This window comes from Syngnathus acus, chromosome 12 (genome assembly GCF_901709675.1).
Source record: "Syngnathus acus chromosome 12, fSynAcu1.2, whole genome shotgun sequence".
NCBI lineage: Eukaryota > Metazoa > Chordata > Actinopteri > Syngnathiformes > Syngnathidae > Syngnathus > Syngnathus acus.
Genome location: NC_051097.1, coordinates 4,948,797 through 4,965,507, shown reverse-complemented (window position 1 = coordinate 4,965,507; position 16,711 = coordinate 4,948,797). Strand labels below are relative to the sequence as shown.

At 41.2% G+C, this 16,711-nt stretch overlaps 1 protein-coding gene across 2 annotated transcripts in view; it reads right to left on the bottom strand.

Annotated features, from left to right (window-relative positions):
* Positions 1-16,711, bottom strand: part of pappaa (pregnancy-associated plasma protein A, pappalysin 1a) — a 71,666-nt gene continuing 54,955 nt past the window's right edge. For both annotated transcript variants that reach the window (XM_037265534.1, XM_037265533.1), the window contains exons 19-22: positions 16,246-16,361; positions 11,816-11,887; positions 10,815-10,913; positions 1-5,626 (exon numbers count right to left, since the gene is read on the bottom strand). In XM_037265534.1, the coding sequence (XP_037121429.1) occupies positions 5,522-5,626; positions 10,815-10,913; positions 11,816-11,887; positions 16,246-16,361 (392 nt within the window). In that variant the 3' untranslated portion in view covers positions 1-5,521. The remainder of the gene's footprint in view (positions 5,627-10,814; positions 10,914-11,815; positions 11,888-16,245; positions 16,362-16,711) is intronic.

Sequence of the window (16,711 nt, the reverse complement as noted above, 5' to 3'; positions counted from 1 at the left end):
TCACTTTAACCAGTGTTTTATTTCTACACAATAAATGACAGCAAAAAAAATCAACATGATACTCATCTTTATGACTCTTCCTTATGAAAATATAGTACAGTTCCGACATGTTTTTGCCATGTACCAAAGCACCAAAAAAATTGAGATAATTGCAACTGTGAAGAAAGCAAGGACAAACATCCACGGAAAACATAAAAAGTCCAACTGGTTGTATATGTGCCTGAAAAAGTGCATACTGTAAAAAAGAAACCAAAAAGCGAGGGAGCCATCAGAGAGACATCCGATGGCCTCCTTTACAGTGTCGGTGGAGACCCAAAGGCATATCTGACTCATACAGTCCAAAGTGAGGGCAAAGAAACTGTTAAAAGTTACTGGCTGGTGCCTGAACCAAACATTTAAATGCATAATAATAATAATAAAAAAAAAAGCAACAGAGTTGCTACTGAGGTTCCATTTCAACCCAGAAGTGATCATTCGGGTTCCATTCATTTGGACGACAAATAAATACGACTCACTGGATATAATTCATGGTCTAGAAAGCTGACAACAGTACTTCCACAGAGCCATTATGGACAAATAAATGCTAACTGCAAGTGGGCGTGGCAAAGCATCTTGTTTGTTTTTTTACTGTGGTTTTTTTCTCACTGTATTTTGCGGGCGATACTTTGACACAATATACAACATCTTTTGTATAATAGGATAAAAATCCATCCAAGAGCTACTCCCGAACAGTTAGTACATTGTTTTTGCAAATACAATCATCAATATTTACATCGTAAAATATATTTGTTGCGCAATCGGGTACGAAACATTGCAGTAATACCACTAGATATCCACGTAATATGCAAATACACTTATTTTTCTATATATATATTTTTAAAATAAAAATAAACAAAAGGACAAGTCACCTTTATTGAGGGAGACAAAAAGTGGACTAAGTCTAGAACCAGAGGCCTGTGAGAGGTAATTCTTCATGTGTTACAATACACAAAGAAAAATGTCTTCAACAAGATGGCACATCAGTATTTTATGATCGGAGAGGCTTCAAACAGTCCTCGACTTCTTTGTCTTAGTTAACCATTTTTGGGCATGCAAAAAAAAAACAAAAAAAAAACAGGTGTTAAATTAGAAACAAAGTGGCAACTGTTGGTATAAATGGAGTTATATCAAAGCCTGTCAGGGGAGCGAGCACGACTCCAAACATATTAGTGTACGTGATAAGCCAGGCGCTTGGCCAAGAAGAAGTGTGTTCCTTCAGCTTGCACTTCAAACGCCTCTTTAAGCTGCCCAAACTTCCTCTCTCCTTTTTTACGCAGGGCCTCGCTCCACACTGGCCGCCCTGTGCCGCCTGAGCTGACAGTGACAGATGAGGCAGTGTGTCAAAGGAGTAGGAGGCGGGCGGGGCAGGGGCCCGAGCAGGGGGCAGGGGGTGTCCAACCTGGTGGAAGGGGGACGGAGAAAATCTGACTCACTTGCCCCCGTGGCTTACGTGTCGCTTTGCCAGTCAAGCGCTGGCCGCCACCGCCGCCGTGGGGGCATCGGGGTCCGGCCCCTGTGAGTACACATTTTCACACCTGGCCAAATAGCTGCCCAGGCCAGGAAAAGCAGCCCACCCATTCCCTCCACCACACCTTTTTATCACCATCCAAGAACACCCTGCACCCTGCACCACACTCTCAGAAAAAAATGGACTTCATCCTACCAATCAGGGGTACCCTCAAAAGTATTCGCCTCTTATGATCGGTCATAGTGACCTTTTTGAAAACCCACAATTACAAAAAAAAAAAAAAAAATCTGGTTTATTCTTCTGTCCATATGTTTTCTATCATTGAAAATATTCATATTCACCCATAAAACAAACAGGATTTATTTTTTAAACTTAAAAAAGGTACTTTGGAGTCTCATAAAAGTACCTAATTTTTAACATTGTAGTTGTTATAACACTACATACATGAATTTATTTCCCCAAAAGCAAACAAGAGAGTTAAAAAATAATTACATTCTGTAATTTAAATCTGTAACATATTACATGTGTGAAGCAAGCACTGTCTCTTTTCTAACGTTTAAGGGTTAAAAAAATATAAAAGTGTGTGAGGGCAGAGGGGGTTGCCTGATTACAATAATAATGATGGATGAACAATGTCAAAAATAACTTACATGGACATTAAATATAACTTAAAAAAGTATAACACTCTCAATAAATAGTTCTACTATGTACACCATCGGTATGAGAAGCCAAAAGAAAAAAAAAATCAATAAAATAATATATATCTATATATTGAAGCAGCAAACATTACAGGCATGAGGTACAGTGAGGGATCCTGTGATGACGACAGTTTCGAGGTGATGTTCCTTCTTTGCGTGAATCGCTCGGTTGGACTATGGCTTTTACGAGAGGAGAATACCTCCTTCTTCAAAAGAAAATCCAGTCTTAAGTCTGTAGCCTTTGGAGACAAGCGTGGATTTTTTTGGATACAGGTCATCATGAGTCACAAACAACCAAATGGTCCATTCAAATAGCATAGCAGGAAGGGAGCTGAGTGGTGGATATTGAACCTGTGGTCATCAGCATGAAGAAGTAGGTTGAGCCCCCCCACCCCACTGGTTGCAGTTGTATGTAAAACAACTGAAACCAGAGTACTAATATATATCATAACATTGTATCGTAATATCAAGATAATACATGTCTTCTGCTAAATGCAATAAGAATAACATAGCCTTACAATCATTCATAAATAATTGTGATTTCTTCATTTAGGTTTCCTTCTCGTTTGACTTTGAGTTTCTTGGTGAAAAATAAACAGTTTTGAAAAAAGAAAATCAAATGTCCAGTTGAGTTAGTTGTGATATGTTGAAATATTAGTAAATGCACAGTACAACCTCCAACATCGATGAAACCAAAATGTTGGGAAATATCACTAGACTTAATGGAGAAGGTGAGTAAACATTTTTGGGGGGCAATTTGGGTGTGTTTTAGATTTATATGGCGCTCAGGGGGCCGTATTAAAAGTATAAAAATTGGGGAAGCAATGATTTTTATTAATTTATTATATTTGTCGTGCCACCGCAGGAGCAGGATGACACAATATGGCAAAGAGCCGAAAAATGGAACTTACTGCAGTTTAAGACAGTAGTCTTCAAAATGATTGCTCAGCACAATGTGATGGACCTTGGAGGTTCTACTGAATATACACTGGGGCGGATTTAAAACCTTTCGATATATCTGATGTTCTTGTTCGCAATAAGCAAAGCAAGTTTGGGAAAAGGTCATGTCAAAGCAACACATGGGGGGCAAAAGGATCAAATATTTGTCTTGGATCACCATTTGGACGATAGCAGCTTCTACATATGTTTTTTTGAAAGACATCCTTTTTTTTTTTACATGGCAACTTAAAAAGTGCAGTAACTGAAGTCATTATTACAAACACTAATTGAATATGACATTTGGTTGAAAAATCAAATACATGAAAAAGAAAATCTCACCCTCTATTGAGAAGTAATATTTACAAAATATTTGTCGTTTCTTGTGTGTATTTTTGGTGATGAAGAATCCCTCGCAACTGTGTGTCTTAGTCACGCTGTGACCTAACCAGAGCAGCAAAACGTGGGCTGATAAGCCAAGCAGCAGCATCAGCAGCACTGTTTGTGCTTGTGTGTGCGTGTGTGTGTGTGTCATGAAAATGAAATTAATTCACCATTTCGCTAAGCCTGGCCAATCACCGTGAAGAATACAGGTCAAAAGTTTGGATATATTATTGATCTCTACAACGATCCTTTTACGTTGCGGGGCAAATTGACTAGTTAACGATGTAGAATATTTAAGTATAATTTTTGGGGGAAAAACCTTTGCGAATTCACAATGTAATAGTTATTAATAGAATTTGTCATGAAATAAAACCAATGTTTAGTCAGATCTTTTTCTTTTTTGACATGTCTGGTTAATTAATCACACTCTGGGTCAAAGTGACCCAGTAGCATTTAAGTATAGTTTTTGGGGAGAAAGCCTTTAGGATTTCACAATGTAATAGTTGGCAAGAAAATTTGTCCCTAAATACAACCGATGTTTAGTCCGATTGTTTTCTTTTTTTACATGTCTGGATAATTAATCACACTCTGGGTCAAAGTGACCTTGTAATATCATTGCTGTTAAAAAAAAAATACCCGGAAGGTTTAAAGGTTATTGGTTCCAACTTGAAACATGTTGTTAGTCTGTTTTTTTCCATTTGCCAAACACAACGGAAATACTCTAAATGTAGAGGATAAAACTATGAGGTCATCTGTCGTAATCACCATCTGCAGTGTTAGCAAGGTTAGCCAGGGTGATTGAAATGTCTTCTGTTTTGTTTCTTTTGAAAACTGTGACTGGAGATAATGGAAGCACCAAGTTGGTTCCAAAAGTTTTATAGACTGAATTAATAGGAGAGATGGTGGAAGGGCCGTTATAGGTCTTAGCGAAAGGTGAATTTATGGGGAAACCGTTCCGTGAGAATTAAATAACCCAAACTCTACAACTGAAACTAAAACCAACTACTGCAAAGTGAGGTGTTTACAATGACGTTCCTTCAGTTGCAATCAATGGATAATGCTATTTTTTGGTTGCAAAGGATTCCCTGCGAACCGCAGAAAAAAGACGTAAACCGCCCGCCCCCCCCATGAGGATACTACAATGCAAAAAAGTCGAGTAGCGGCAGATGCAGTAGCAGAGGCCGCATGGACGTTGTTTTTATTCCACGCTCTGAAATTTGCTTAAACAAAAACAAACCGAGACGTATGGGAATATTGATTCTGCTGTGGCAGGGTAATTACTTAATAGTTTCTGTGACTGTTTGTTTATTTTATCTCAGTTATTGTGTGTGGAATCTGCGGAGTGTAAATGAGACGATCGTTCCAGGCGAGTTTGAACCTCTGATGTGCCGATGAAGAAACACATGAGTGAAATTAAAATAGATACAGAATGTCTGACCACTCGTGCCAAAACCTCATGTCTTCTAAACGTGTCTGAGAAACATGTGTCTTCATTTCCTTCATATTTATAATTATTGATCCAACACTCCCCCTCCCCCACACACATTTGGAATTGCTTTCATTTTGTAATTATCGAGCTAGGGCACTAAACTAGACACTGAACAAAAGGCATGCTACAGTACCTCGGCCTGCCTAGGTTTTCCTTTTTTTTTTTTTTTTTCTGGCTATTTCATAATTGGCTGCATTTTGCTTCATGATGATGATACTGTGAGGCTACTTTCCTTATAGTTGAGGAATGACGTTTTCAGTGGCGTCTTGTGAGTCCTGTCGTCTTTTCTCGATCTTTTCGTGATGCAGAGGCAGAGGGGTTGCGAGGATGGAGAGGTATGCCTGTTAAAGCAGCATGTGCAGGAAAATGGAGGATAAAGATCGAGGGGCAGTTGGGGGGTGTTACCGCCTTACCCACTCTGAGTGTGGTGTTGGTGCAAAGGGTCTTGAGATGTTGAACAAAGCCCCCCCACCCCCACCCCAAAGCCCTCTTCCTTCATCGGTTTGGTCAGCCCAGGGAATGGACCTTCTCTTCCCTTCTGTTCTCTACGGCGTTGGGATCCCGACAGGAGCACTCGTTCCGTATGTTACAGGACATCGGGAATGGAATCACCTAAGCACAAGACAGAAGTGAGAAGGAATTAGGTATTTTTTGGATGGGGTATTTCTAGCTAGACCTCTTCTTCCTTTGCTTTCTGGATGGAAGGATTGATGGAAGGCTGCTACTGTCCTTTGATAACATCTTAATTGGTAGAATCGTGGGGTCAGTATCCTTCGACATGACCGGATAAAACGCTGAGAATGTGCTGCCACCTTTTCTGCAAGCTTCTCTGGGGGGTCTTCAGCTGTTTGGGTTAGGGTTAGAAAAAGGTGGCTTATCAGCTTAATCTGTGGAGGTCTACTGCCAGCATCACTATTTCTTATTAGAGGTTAAGTGGTTGTGAACTCTTTTTGTACAATGGTTCCCAGTATGCAATGTGAACATTAAAATAAGACTAATCCAGCCTGACACACCACACAGTTTGGGGTTGTTTTTAGCTTAGGTATCAATAATGAAAGTTGACTGGCTGTTCCTTTCTGTGAATTGAAAATGTGGGATAAAATTGACTGTTTAGATTGCAGAGCATGAAGGAGTCTTTGGATCACACTGGAAAAATATTGTAAAATTCTAATAAAAAAGGTGTTAAGACAAGAGTTTAGAATGACCCCTCCATTAAATTTTGAACATTCAAATTAGTCGGGCCTGGTCAGACTTCTTTTAGTTAATCTCTGTTAGAAAAGAAGAATATAAAGATTCCATCGGCCATTTTTGAGCCACGCAAGTTAAAGGAGACAAAGTGAGTGAGTGTTGGCACTCCCTTTAAAAGAGTGTATAAAAGAAGTTGTTTGTACGTACGGCGGGGTGGACAGAGTGGGCAGTGCCGTGGACCCACCTAAGAAAACGACGCCTGGATGGGATGATTTTTACAAGACCGGGGCCGGATACGCATCAGAAACAGCTGTCAACAGCGTGATGTGTGTTCCTGTATGAGGCCAAGAGCTCCCAGTTTCAGTTTAGTTCACGTCTCACTTTGGTTTATCTTTCTATCCCTACTCACACCCCACCAATTCCTCACTTCACCTCACTTTCCAACCAAGGCTTATCTTCTATCCAAGGTTTACCTCTCTATATATATTGAATGTTAGTGGGTGGCAAATTTGAACTGTTTTCCTTTGACCTTGACCCAAAGGGTGGCGGGGGCCAGCTGCAACATCTGGCCCTGACTTGAGAGTCTCTCTTCAGGGTGGCTGTGAAAAGGCTGGCTGGCCTTGTGGGCCCGAGGCCTCATATCCCAGTGCTAGAGGGAGGCCTGGGGGTCGGGGCGGGGTGGGAGACACGCCGTAAGTGCGACATGAAAGACCTTCTGGTGGTTGTTGACCCTGTCAGAGCCTCATCTTTCCATCTCTGGTACAGGTCAAAATAACACAGTGTCCTTCTCATTTCACTTCACTCTGTGTACGTCAGCCATTGCTTGGAGTAGTGGAAGGTATGTCAGGCTAGTGTCGACTGGACTGTATCAAAGGCGGCTTTAGACTCTGGTGACTGATACGCTTGCAGATTTTCAAACATGAATGCTGTTTCAAGGGCAAGGCAAGGATGTAGTGTCAAGGGCGCCAATCCAACACAAGCAAGCACACAGTCACAATAGATTTCCAGGTGTGAAGATAGTGTCCAAAAGCATTTGGAAATGGACGTCACAAACGACAAAACAAAACATGACGATCTCCATCCTGGCAGACTTAAATGGAATACAAACTATATTGATTGCCAGTCAATTACTAATCGGTCACTGGGTCACCAAACAAGATGAAGAAGATCTATGCTGCTACTTCATAGGGGAAGGTTTTATGATAACTTCAGAATACTTTTATAAGAGGGGGAGACTTATTAGGATGTAGGAATGGCAACCTTAATGCAAAAAAAATAAAAAATGCATAACTCTGTTTGGCTACATAAGTGCTAGCACTTAACATCAGCAAACTGCCAAAATCGCTAACAAACAGAGGCAAGTGTGTCCTCACTGCTGTGCAACTACCTTTGCTCAGCTGCGGAGAAAACCCCCCAATCCTCCTTCACATTACCCCTAAGTCCCGTCCTACTTAAATGCCCTCAACCACCAGAGTTGGCATTGGAGCTAGTTATGGCGAAATGCTGTTTATTCAATTGTTGGCAATTACAGGGGATTTCAGTAGCCTGGCAAAAACATGAGAAGGTAGGAAAGTAACCCTGGATACCACCGGCAAAACACAACTACTGAATATTTTGTGCGGCTGTTGACCACAGACACCTACCAAATGCATATATTTAATACTTAAGTGAAGGCAAACATATTTTCTATATTTCAAATACATGCACCATCATCATCTTCATCTGTCATTTTAGATGTATGAAGTTGTTTAATCATCTGCAGCTGAGAGCAGGAGCAAACGCGGGGTGGTCAGTGCTGGCAATGGCGGACCATCAACTTGGACACAAACATCAGTCATGACACTTTACAAATCGCGTATTGAGAGTTCCTGCGTCAGACGGAGAGCTGTAAACAGCGTTGAGAGACTGGGAGGCAACTCAAGAGCCGACCACCAAAGCAGACAGAAAAACATATAGTCTCATTTAGCAAAAGTTGTTTTAGAGGGGCCAAGCCATATAACTATATAATTGCTGCCCTCTCCATATTGCTTCAAGCTTCCAAGAGAGGAATTTCTTCCAAAATTGGGATGTGAAGGAGGGGAGGGGGGGCTCTGTGCAGGCAACCCTCAAAAGGCATTACTCCATACGCTTGCCGACTCTCATCCTCTCCAAATCCGACTGACAGCTTGCAACTATTAACGCTAGATCCAGAGGTGACCTTACACGCAGCTAGACCTTGCACCCTCAAAGCTCCTGGGGGTGGAATAATACATAACAAGTCATCCCGAACTCAAAGGGGGAGTCAGCCATTGTAATCCAATACATGTTTTGGCAAATCCAAGAATATTTCCTCATGATCAGTTAGCTGTCTATACTGAATGTGCGCTAAGAACAAAAAAAATACAAATTAAAAAAAAAAAAAAAAAAATCAAACAAAGTGGCTTGGACGAAGCTACACAGTAGTTCTCCAGCCAATCGCTTCATGGGGGCGTTCGGGTTCTTGTAATGCTTCTGCTGGCGACTCGCCTTCTTCCATGAACGTCCCTGAAAAATTTGCCTCTGAGCGAAAAATCAAATGTAGATCAGCATACATTACACGGGCTTCTTGGTATATTCATCAAAATATTTGACTTGGCAGACTCAGTATTTCATTCAGCTGGCGCTGTCTCCCTTTTTGATGTTATGACACAATGAAGGTGCACTTTGAGCCACTGGCTTGGTTCTGCCTGAAAACATCTTCATAATACTTGTTTGCAATGGTTTGTTTTGGACTTTAAATGAAGCGTACTAAGCTTTAAACTGGTCTTGACCTGACATTTAACAGTACGGTATAACCCCCGTCGCACTCGGATTGCAAGAGGAAGCAAGGTCTTAGCGAGAGCTGAGCAAACAGCTAAAGGCTATGGTTCAGAGACTGCAGCCTGTGCTTCGAGCAAGTATTTAACGATGTACTTTTGTAAAATCAACTAAGAAAACAAACATGGAATACCGCCGTCTACTCCCGTATAAAATATATACCATCATCTTTCCAATATTCGCAACAAGATATTGTATAATTTTCTAGATTTCTGGAGAAGGAACAGAGTGATCACCACTGTGTTTTCAAAACTTTACTTCCCTTGAAATGCAATCCATTGCTCAAAACGCCGTCACTTAGAAAAGCACTGCTTGTGATTGCGGCTTATGTCTGCGCGGCTAAAATGAACCGTGCAAATGGACAGGAAGCATTCTGGAGATGTTCGACTGTACAATCAGAAAAGCGCACGATGTTCCTTGTACTACATCCTAATTCATTCGAAGCAATAAAGAGGCTTCCTAGTCAGGCACAGTGAAATATCCAGGGACACGCATAGACCTCTGTATAAATGTAGCCAGACATACAGATGGATATGCCAGGAGTACAACTACAGACCCTTGCCAAATTCAGGAGAGGCCAAACCAGAGAAGCAGATGTTGCAGCGCAGAAGCTAAACTACACTTCCAATCATGCCATTTGCCAGCGACTGCTAAGTGTGATCCAGACAAAGCCCGTTTGGTACACTGAAGAGTGCTGCTGCTACCACAGGACCCGAGTGCTTTGCCGTATGCAGCCAACCGCAAAAACGTTAACAACTGCCTAAATGTCGAGAAAGTGTTTATGAATGTGGGGAATAACATGGAATGCAACGGAATGTTCACAGGTCTGAATGCTACAACCGCAACTAACATGGACATATGTTCAGGATTATTGACCGTTTCTAAGATTCACTTTTGGTACAGTGGTACTGGGTCATTCATTTGATGTACCATGGAGGAGTAAGCAGAAAAGACCAAATATCCAAGCAACTTTTGTGGATGTGCTTCAGTGTCCTGAGATATAGAGATGATTGTCAGGAGCCCAGTGAATGATTAATTCAGTGTTGCTTTGGTTAAGTCATGCAGACCAATTTTGATAGGCTGCCAATGGAACGAATGTGGTTGAATTTGGAGGTACCCTATCAGTGTAATTCTACTTTTTTTTTTCACCCCAGTGGTCATCAATGAACATGCTGCTTACAAGCGAGGCAGACTTCATTGTTTGACATAATAGAACTTAGTGTGCAATGTTCTGTTTCTGTTCTCAAAAGTTTGCATGATAGCCAATCAAAAACAACAACGAAAAAAAAGATGATTACTCAATAGTACAGTGGCTGTAATAGTGTCTTGGATTCATCTGCGTGTTACGCCGTGTCTCGCTGTTATGATGTCACACAATTTACGTCGCTGGTAGCTGACGAGACTAGCATCATCTCGCCTACACACCCTGCGGTGGAAACAAGTTGAGGTCAGGATTTACCGTTCCAAGCCATACCCAGGGGATGGAAAGTGAACTTTTGTTGCAGACAGGGTATGAACTCAGAGGCTTCTTAAAGTGCCAGTATGGTATTGATAATGAGTTTTGGCAACCATCAATAAGGCAAAATGACTCCAGAGGGAGTCCAGGACGAGGATTTATGGGCATAACAGTTCTCATTTAACATATTGCCTCCAATATATTTTTCTTTCAAAAGTACTTTATATTATTTATGGTGGTAAAGGCTTGCCAATGGTAACATGTAATCTAGAAAAAAAAAAAGGAAACCGAGTTCATGTGCCGTACAATGGTGTGTCTAACCTTCTTGGTCTTGACAGTGGATTGGCAGCAGTCTCCTCCATCGTAGTTACAGAAGGCTCGGTTGTTTACTGCATCACAGTAGTTGTCTCCCATGAATGGCTGTGTTCAAAAAACACACAAAAACAGTCATCTTCAGTAGTATCATATTGATATGGTTGTGTTAATTGTAGTTTCTCATGAGCAATACATGGCCTTTTACATCCTTTATCTTTTAATGTGATCCCCCACCCCCTTTTTTTTGGCCTTTGGTGGACCAGAATCGTAAATCTGACAGAGAGTGCAATAAACTATTCACTACAGGAAAAAAAATAAACTAAAATCTCCCCTACGAGGAGATTTATAGGGTTGGCCCGACCCTTTTCACTTGCGTTAACAATCAGGATATCCAATTGGTCTAAAGTGCGCACATCATATATTTCTTACATACAGTGGAGGGGAATTCCTTCACACGTGAATGCAATATTTGCAGAAGACAGATGCTGTTTGATGTCATGACCTCAGTCTGACCTACAAATAAACTAAAGACTTAAAAGGCAGTGGATGACACGGTAATGACTGGCTGTCTGGATTTAAGTCAACTACACTTCACCTCTTGTAACCACTCCCAAAGGTTTTCTTCCTCGTTTACAAAGCCTTGACGAGTCCACCGATGTTCAAGAGATTTTATTGTGAACTTCAAATCATGACAGACAAATGTATTCAATAAGAGGGAAAGGGGCAGACATGCTTATTCAATTTTATTTGACTATCATTTAAACTATTTTGAATCCTGATATATGTATATTTAGTTCAGTTCAAGCTCTTTCAAAACAATGTTTACCTGTTTTGTCTGACCTTTTCTCAATTTATTAGAAAATTAATTAATGCAGGCATGCTCTACTAGATGATTTTTTTTCTAGCATATCAGGTCTTTAGAGCATATCAGGTTTTTATAGTAATAATGATAATCCACGACCACATTTTTTAAATCAAATAAATAAATAAATAAAATATCGTCTTACCTCACATCCTTTGAAGCAGTGCAGCAATTCCGGGTGTGGATGCCACTTCAGTCCCATTGTACAGACTATACTCTGTTAGATACATTGTGAAGAAAGGTATAATCAATTAAGCTGTTAAGATTAAAGAACAAACAAAAACAGTCAATGTCAACTCATCAAGACACGTGCATGCATTTATGATCGTGTACTCTTTTCATATTCTTGGCTGCCTTTGATTTACACTGACCCGTGCCCCCATCAGATCAATACAGTTTGATAAGATAGAACCTAATAATAGTTGTGTGTTTGTTCATCGAAGTAAAGCTGTCCAAAGGGATAATGTGTCCGGCAGTAGGGTTTGAGGGGAGGACAGGGGAAACACACACCCAAAGGTAAAGAGCACAATGTTCTCAAATACCTTAACAGAATGTGTGGAATCCTTTCCCACTGTGCTTGTACTTAAAATACAGCTCATGGGAGGTGTGTGTGGAATGTGTGTGTGTGCATTTGTTTGTGTGCATCTGCGTGTGTCTGTCTGTCAATCTTTTAGCATTAATCCCATGGCAGACAGTAAAATGTCATATCCAAAGTTAATTTGTGTCAACTTGTGTGCGCGTGTGTGTGTGTGTGTGTGTAAGAATGAGAATTCAACCGTCGTCGTCCACATAAATAACTCCACAGCTCTCACAGAAAGAGTACAAAAAAGAGGTGCCTTGGAATGTCTGTGATTATCTTTACTAGGCCACCATATGAATCAATCAGACAATCAATGGTCTCATGCATTCCAGTACACACTGAAATTGTGGCATCTGTAAAGCTGAGGTACACAGTCCGGTTTCATTATAAGTACTGTAACACAAATTGTCAGATACTTTTGTAAAGGCCAAGATACTGTTTACTTGATCATGTGCTGCTGTTTTGGTTAGCAACTCATTTTTCACAATCTAAGTAAAATATTTATGTCTACTAGAGGGAGGCATTTATTCATATTAATGTGTATGGTGTCTATATGAGGAATAATGAATGGTATTATAAATTAAAGAGGCGACTTTTGCCCGACATGCCTCACACTCTGCAGTTGAGTGACTCAAAGCTCTCAGCCAGAAAAATATATAAATGCAGAGAATCACAAATTATTCCACTGGATAGCTTGCCCGCATTCTAATACGCCAGTAAAGGAAAGCACACTTGGATGTCAGTGAATTTACACTTTCATAAACCCTTCAACACCTGAACAAAAAAGTTTCATTATGGAAGCAAAATACATAAAGGAAAAAGGAAATACCATTAAGATCTCAAGTGTTGTTATAAACACACAAACTGTTCCAAATTAAACAGTGTCCTGTGTTATCCGTGCAGGTCAGACCACTATAAATCTAACATATCCCGGCGGGATAAAATAACTGCCTTACCTCAAATAACACCCCCAAATAATAACACCCCCTGTGTGCCTTTATCTAAGAGAATTGACATGGTTTTCCTTTGCGGCCGAAAACGAAGGCTATTTGTCATTTCAGCACTGTCAGCAAATCGATGCGATGGAGAAAGATGGAAGATGGAGGAGGAGGCGCGCATGGCAGAAGGCGAGGCCTACAGTAGCCACGCGGCGCAAGATGGAGCACCTTAATTCATTCGGGAGCCGAAAACTTTTTGCACCTACTGTACTTTCCACTTGTTCTCGGTGCTTTAGCGATGATGTCATCCATAAACCCTGTCCCCTCCCCTCTCTCTCTCTCTTTCTCACTTTCTCTCTCCCACTCCTTTCTCCTCTCTCAGCAGGGCCGTAAATCATGATAATCCATGATGGTTGCCTGGCTTCACCCCTCACTATGTATGTGATCCTCACTCGCTCCAAGCCTCCCGGGGCGCTGATACCACATAAAAATAGATCCCCATCTCAGCGCCACCTTAGACGACGTAATGTCATATAGAAAATGACTAATGCCACTGGAAGCCCGACAGGCTAATTTTGCTGATAAAGGGGAAGGCGGGTGCTTGGGGTGGGGGCCCGCAGAGTCGTTAGCTACACAGGGAAAGAAGGAGGAAACATGTCTAAGTGGGTCATAGTGAGAACTGAACTACAACTGGTTTAAAGCAATTAATCATCATCACTTATTAAGGTGGACAAAGTTAACCTCTCGCGTAGGCAACGTTGAACTACATTGAATTTACATTTTGCTGCTGTGCGTTAATTATTTTTTCAATACAGAGACTTTGGGTAACAAACTAACTGTCTTGGGGGGGCGTGGGAGGGTCAAGGATATCTCAGGGGGTCAGTAAAAAATTTTTTTTTACAAACCACAACATTTTTTAGAAAAGAGATTCATTGTTTATTCTTTTCGAGAGACGTGGAAATGTTGAAATTTATTTTTGAAAAAAGGAAAAAAATGGGCCAATGTCAATTATCTGGCCTGGCACCAAGTGTGTGCAAGCATATTTCAAGGGGGGGGGGGGGGGGGGGCAGTGCCCTTGTGCCCCACCTCTATAGCTACGCCAGTGTCTTCTTCTGATGGTTCACCGAACTTTGTGTCCAATGGCAAAAGTGGTGTTTTAGGGTTAAGATATATTTTCTTTTTGTATTTTAATTTTCTTACTACATTTTAGAGGACAAAGATGCGTTTTAACGCTTGGCTACAAAAGTTCCTGTTGATCGTCCTTTTTGTCTGTGGAATAAGATACACACACTTAAGTCAATCCTTTAGATACACACACTTCATTGACTTTCGGGCAACTGACTGTATGTCAAAGTAATAGTTAATAAATCATCTTCCCGCTAAAGTAACAAACAATGTCAATGCTGAGCTTTGGCTCCCAGGACGCACTCAACCTTCTGGCATATGACCGCTATCTCTTTACGGATTTACTTGTATGCAATCCATTGCGGCGCCCTCCAACAGCACAGGCTCAATTTACCACTGAGCACAAATCATATCAATTACGTACACCCATGAAAAACAGATCATTTCATGTCCTCGTGGCCCAGCCCACTGCTGACTCAGCGTGACTCTGAAAGCATACGAAATGGGTTGTAGGAGGGAAAGCACACCAACACATAAATAGTGTGATTCTTTCCACATCAGTGTCCCCTCAACTTTCCCTATCAAAAACTAAACAAAGCAATGCTGGGATAGGCTCCAGCACGCCCACGACCTCCATAGGGACAAGCGGTATAGAAAATGGATGGATGGATGGATGGATCATCATTAAATGTGATACTACTCTTATACCATACAGCACGGGTTTCAAACTTGCCGCCTGGGGGCAATTTGTGGCTCACAGGATGATATTTTGCGGCCCCCTACTTGACATCAAAGTTTAACGCCAGTGGGGCCCCAACCTTTTTTGATATTGCCCTGAGCTTTTTGTAGCCCATAGCTCAGGCTCATGACAGCGTTTGGCGAAATGCAATTCCAAAATTGACAACAAGTGGCATGAAAAGATATTCTTTCACCCAGTCCTAGTCATGACTATAAAACCTAACGTGAAGAAAATATCAGCAACAAGAACAGCCAATTTAAAAAAAAATAGGAGCTGGACCGTTTTATTTTATTTATTTTATTTTCCCCCTCACATTTCTTCAATGTACGGAGAAAGTTGCATTGCTCAAGAAATCAGATGTCATTATTCAACAAGACATGTTGCGGAATACGCTATGGGGGACAGGGTCATCAATCTTGTGTTTGTTCTGAGGGGCCGTTAATTTTCTGAACTGTTATAAATAAATGTTGAGAAGACTGGATTAGTTGTACTTTTTGAACCCTTTTTTGTGGAATACTTGATGTGGCCCAGAGACACCCAGATCCACATATAAATTGGGACCGTTTCTGTAAACTATTGAGATGACTGTTAGGGTTAGGTTAGGTTAGGTTAGGTTAGGTTAGGTTAGGTTAGGTTAGGTTAGGATGAATGCAAAATGCTTAACCCTAACATTCACCCCAACTCTAACCCTATATATAGTAAACTTAAATTTTGATGTGAACACTAAACATGAACGTTACGCCTAACTTCTAACTCTTAACGCTAGACATATTTGTAATCCTTAACCCAACCCAAACCTTAAACCTTTCCTGCTCAACCTAACGTCTATAACATTATTTGACTCAATTTCTGTAATTTATTCCAGTATGACACACACAAAAATTGAACGTTTGCACAGGTGTGACTTGTCTGCATATCCCAAAAATAGCAGTCGGCTCAAGCACTATAACGACCACGCTAGACGGTAACACCATGTTCTGAAAAATGTCTGAGGGGTTGCCATGTTTCAAATCAAAACATTTGGTCACGGCGGAAGATAAAAGGCAGGCACACGTGGGCCTTTTTCGAATTTCGACCGATGGAGCAAGGATATCGACACCAGGCGGCAAATTCCTTAAAGGAGAGTTGTGATCACAGGGCTTTGTCAAGTGCGTCTGTCACAACGGTGAAGTGGACACGCTCCTCCAACGTACCTTGACCTTGTGCGGGTTCCTCCAGTGCTCCTTGAGTACACTCTCTGCCGTCATGTTGCTAGGGAGGATCACCACGTCGTTGTTGCTCTCCCTGCACGACAGCTCACACTCCTCGCCTGCACGTGACGGGAAATCCAGACAAAAAAAATCCAACATTTTAGCAATGGGCATTTGATGATGTTGATGACAGCACTTCTGCTGGTTACAACCAAGTAGTGCACTCATCTTGGTCTAAATTGCTTCATGACTCCATTAATCAACAATCAAGTCAACTGAATCAGTTAATTAGTACGACCACTCCAAGTGGTTGTTTTCAGCTAATTATTTTCATCCTAGCTTATTAGCAGAACACCACAGAAACACTTTCGGTTGGCTGATGCTAACCCTACCACGAAAGTACTTTGTAATGCAGATTCAAGTAATGATATAAGTCCCTTGGAGATTGTCAGAAACAGTGATGCGAGCA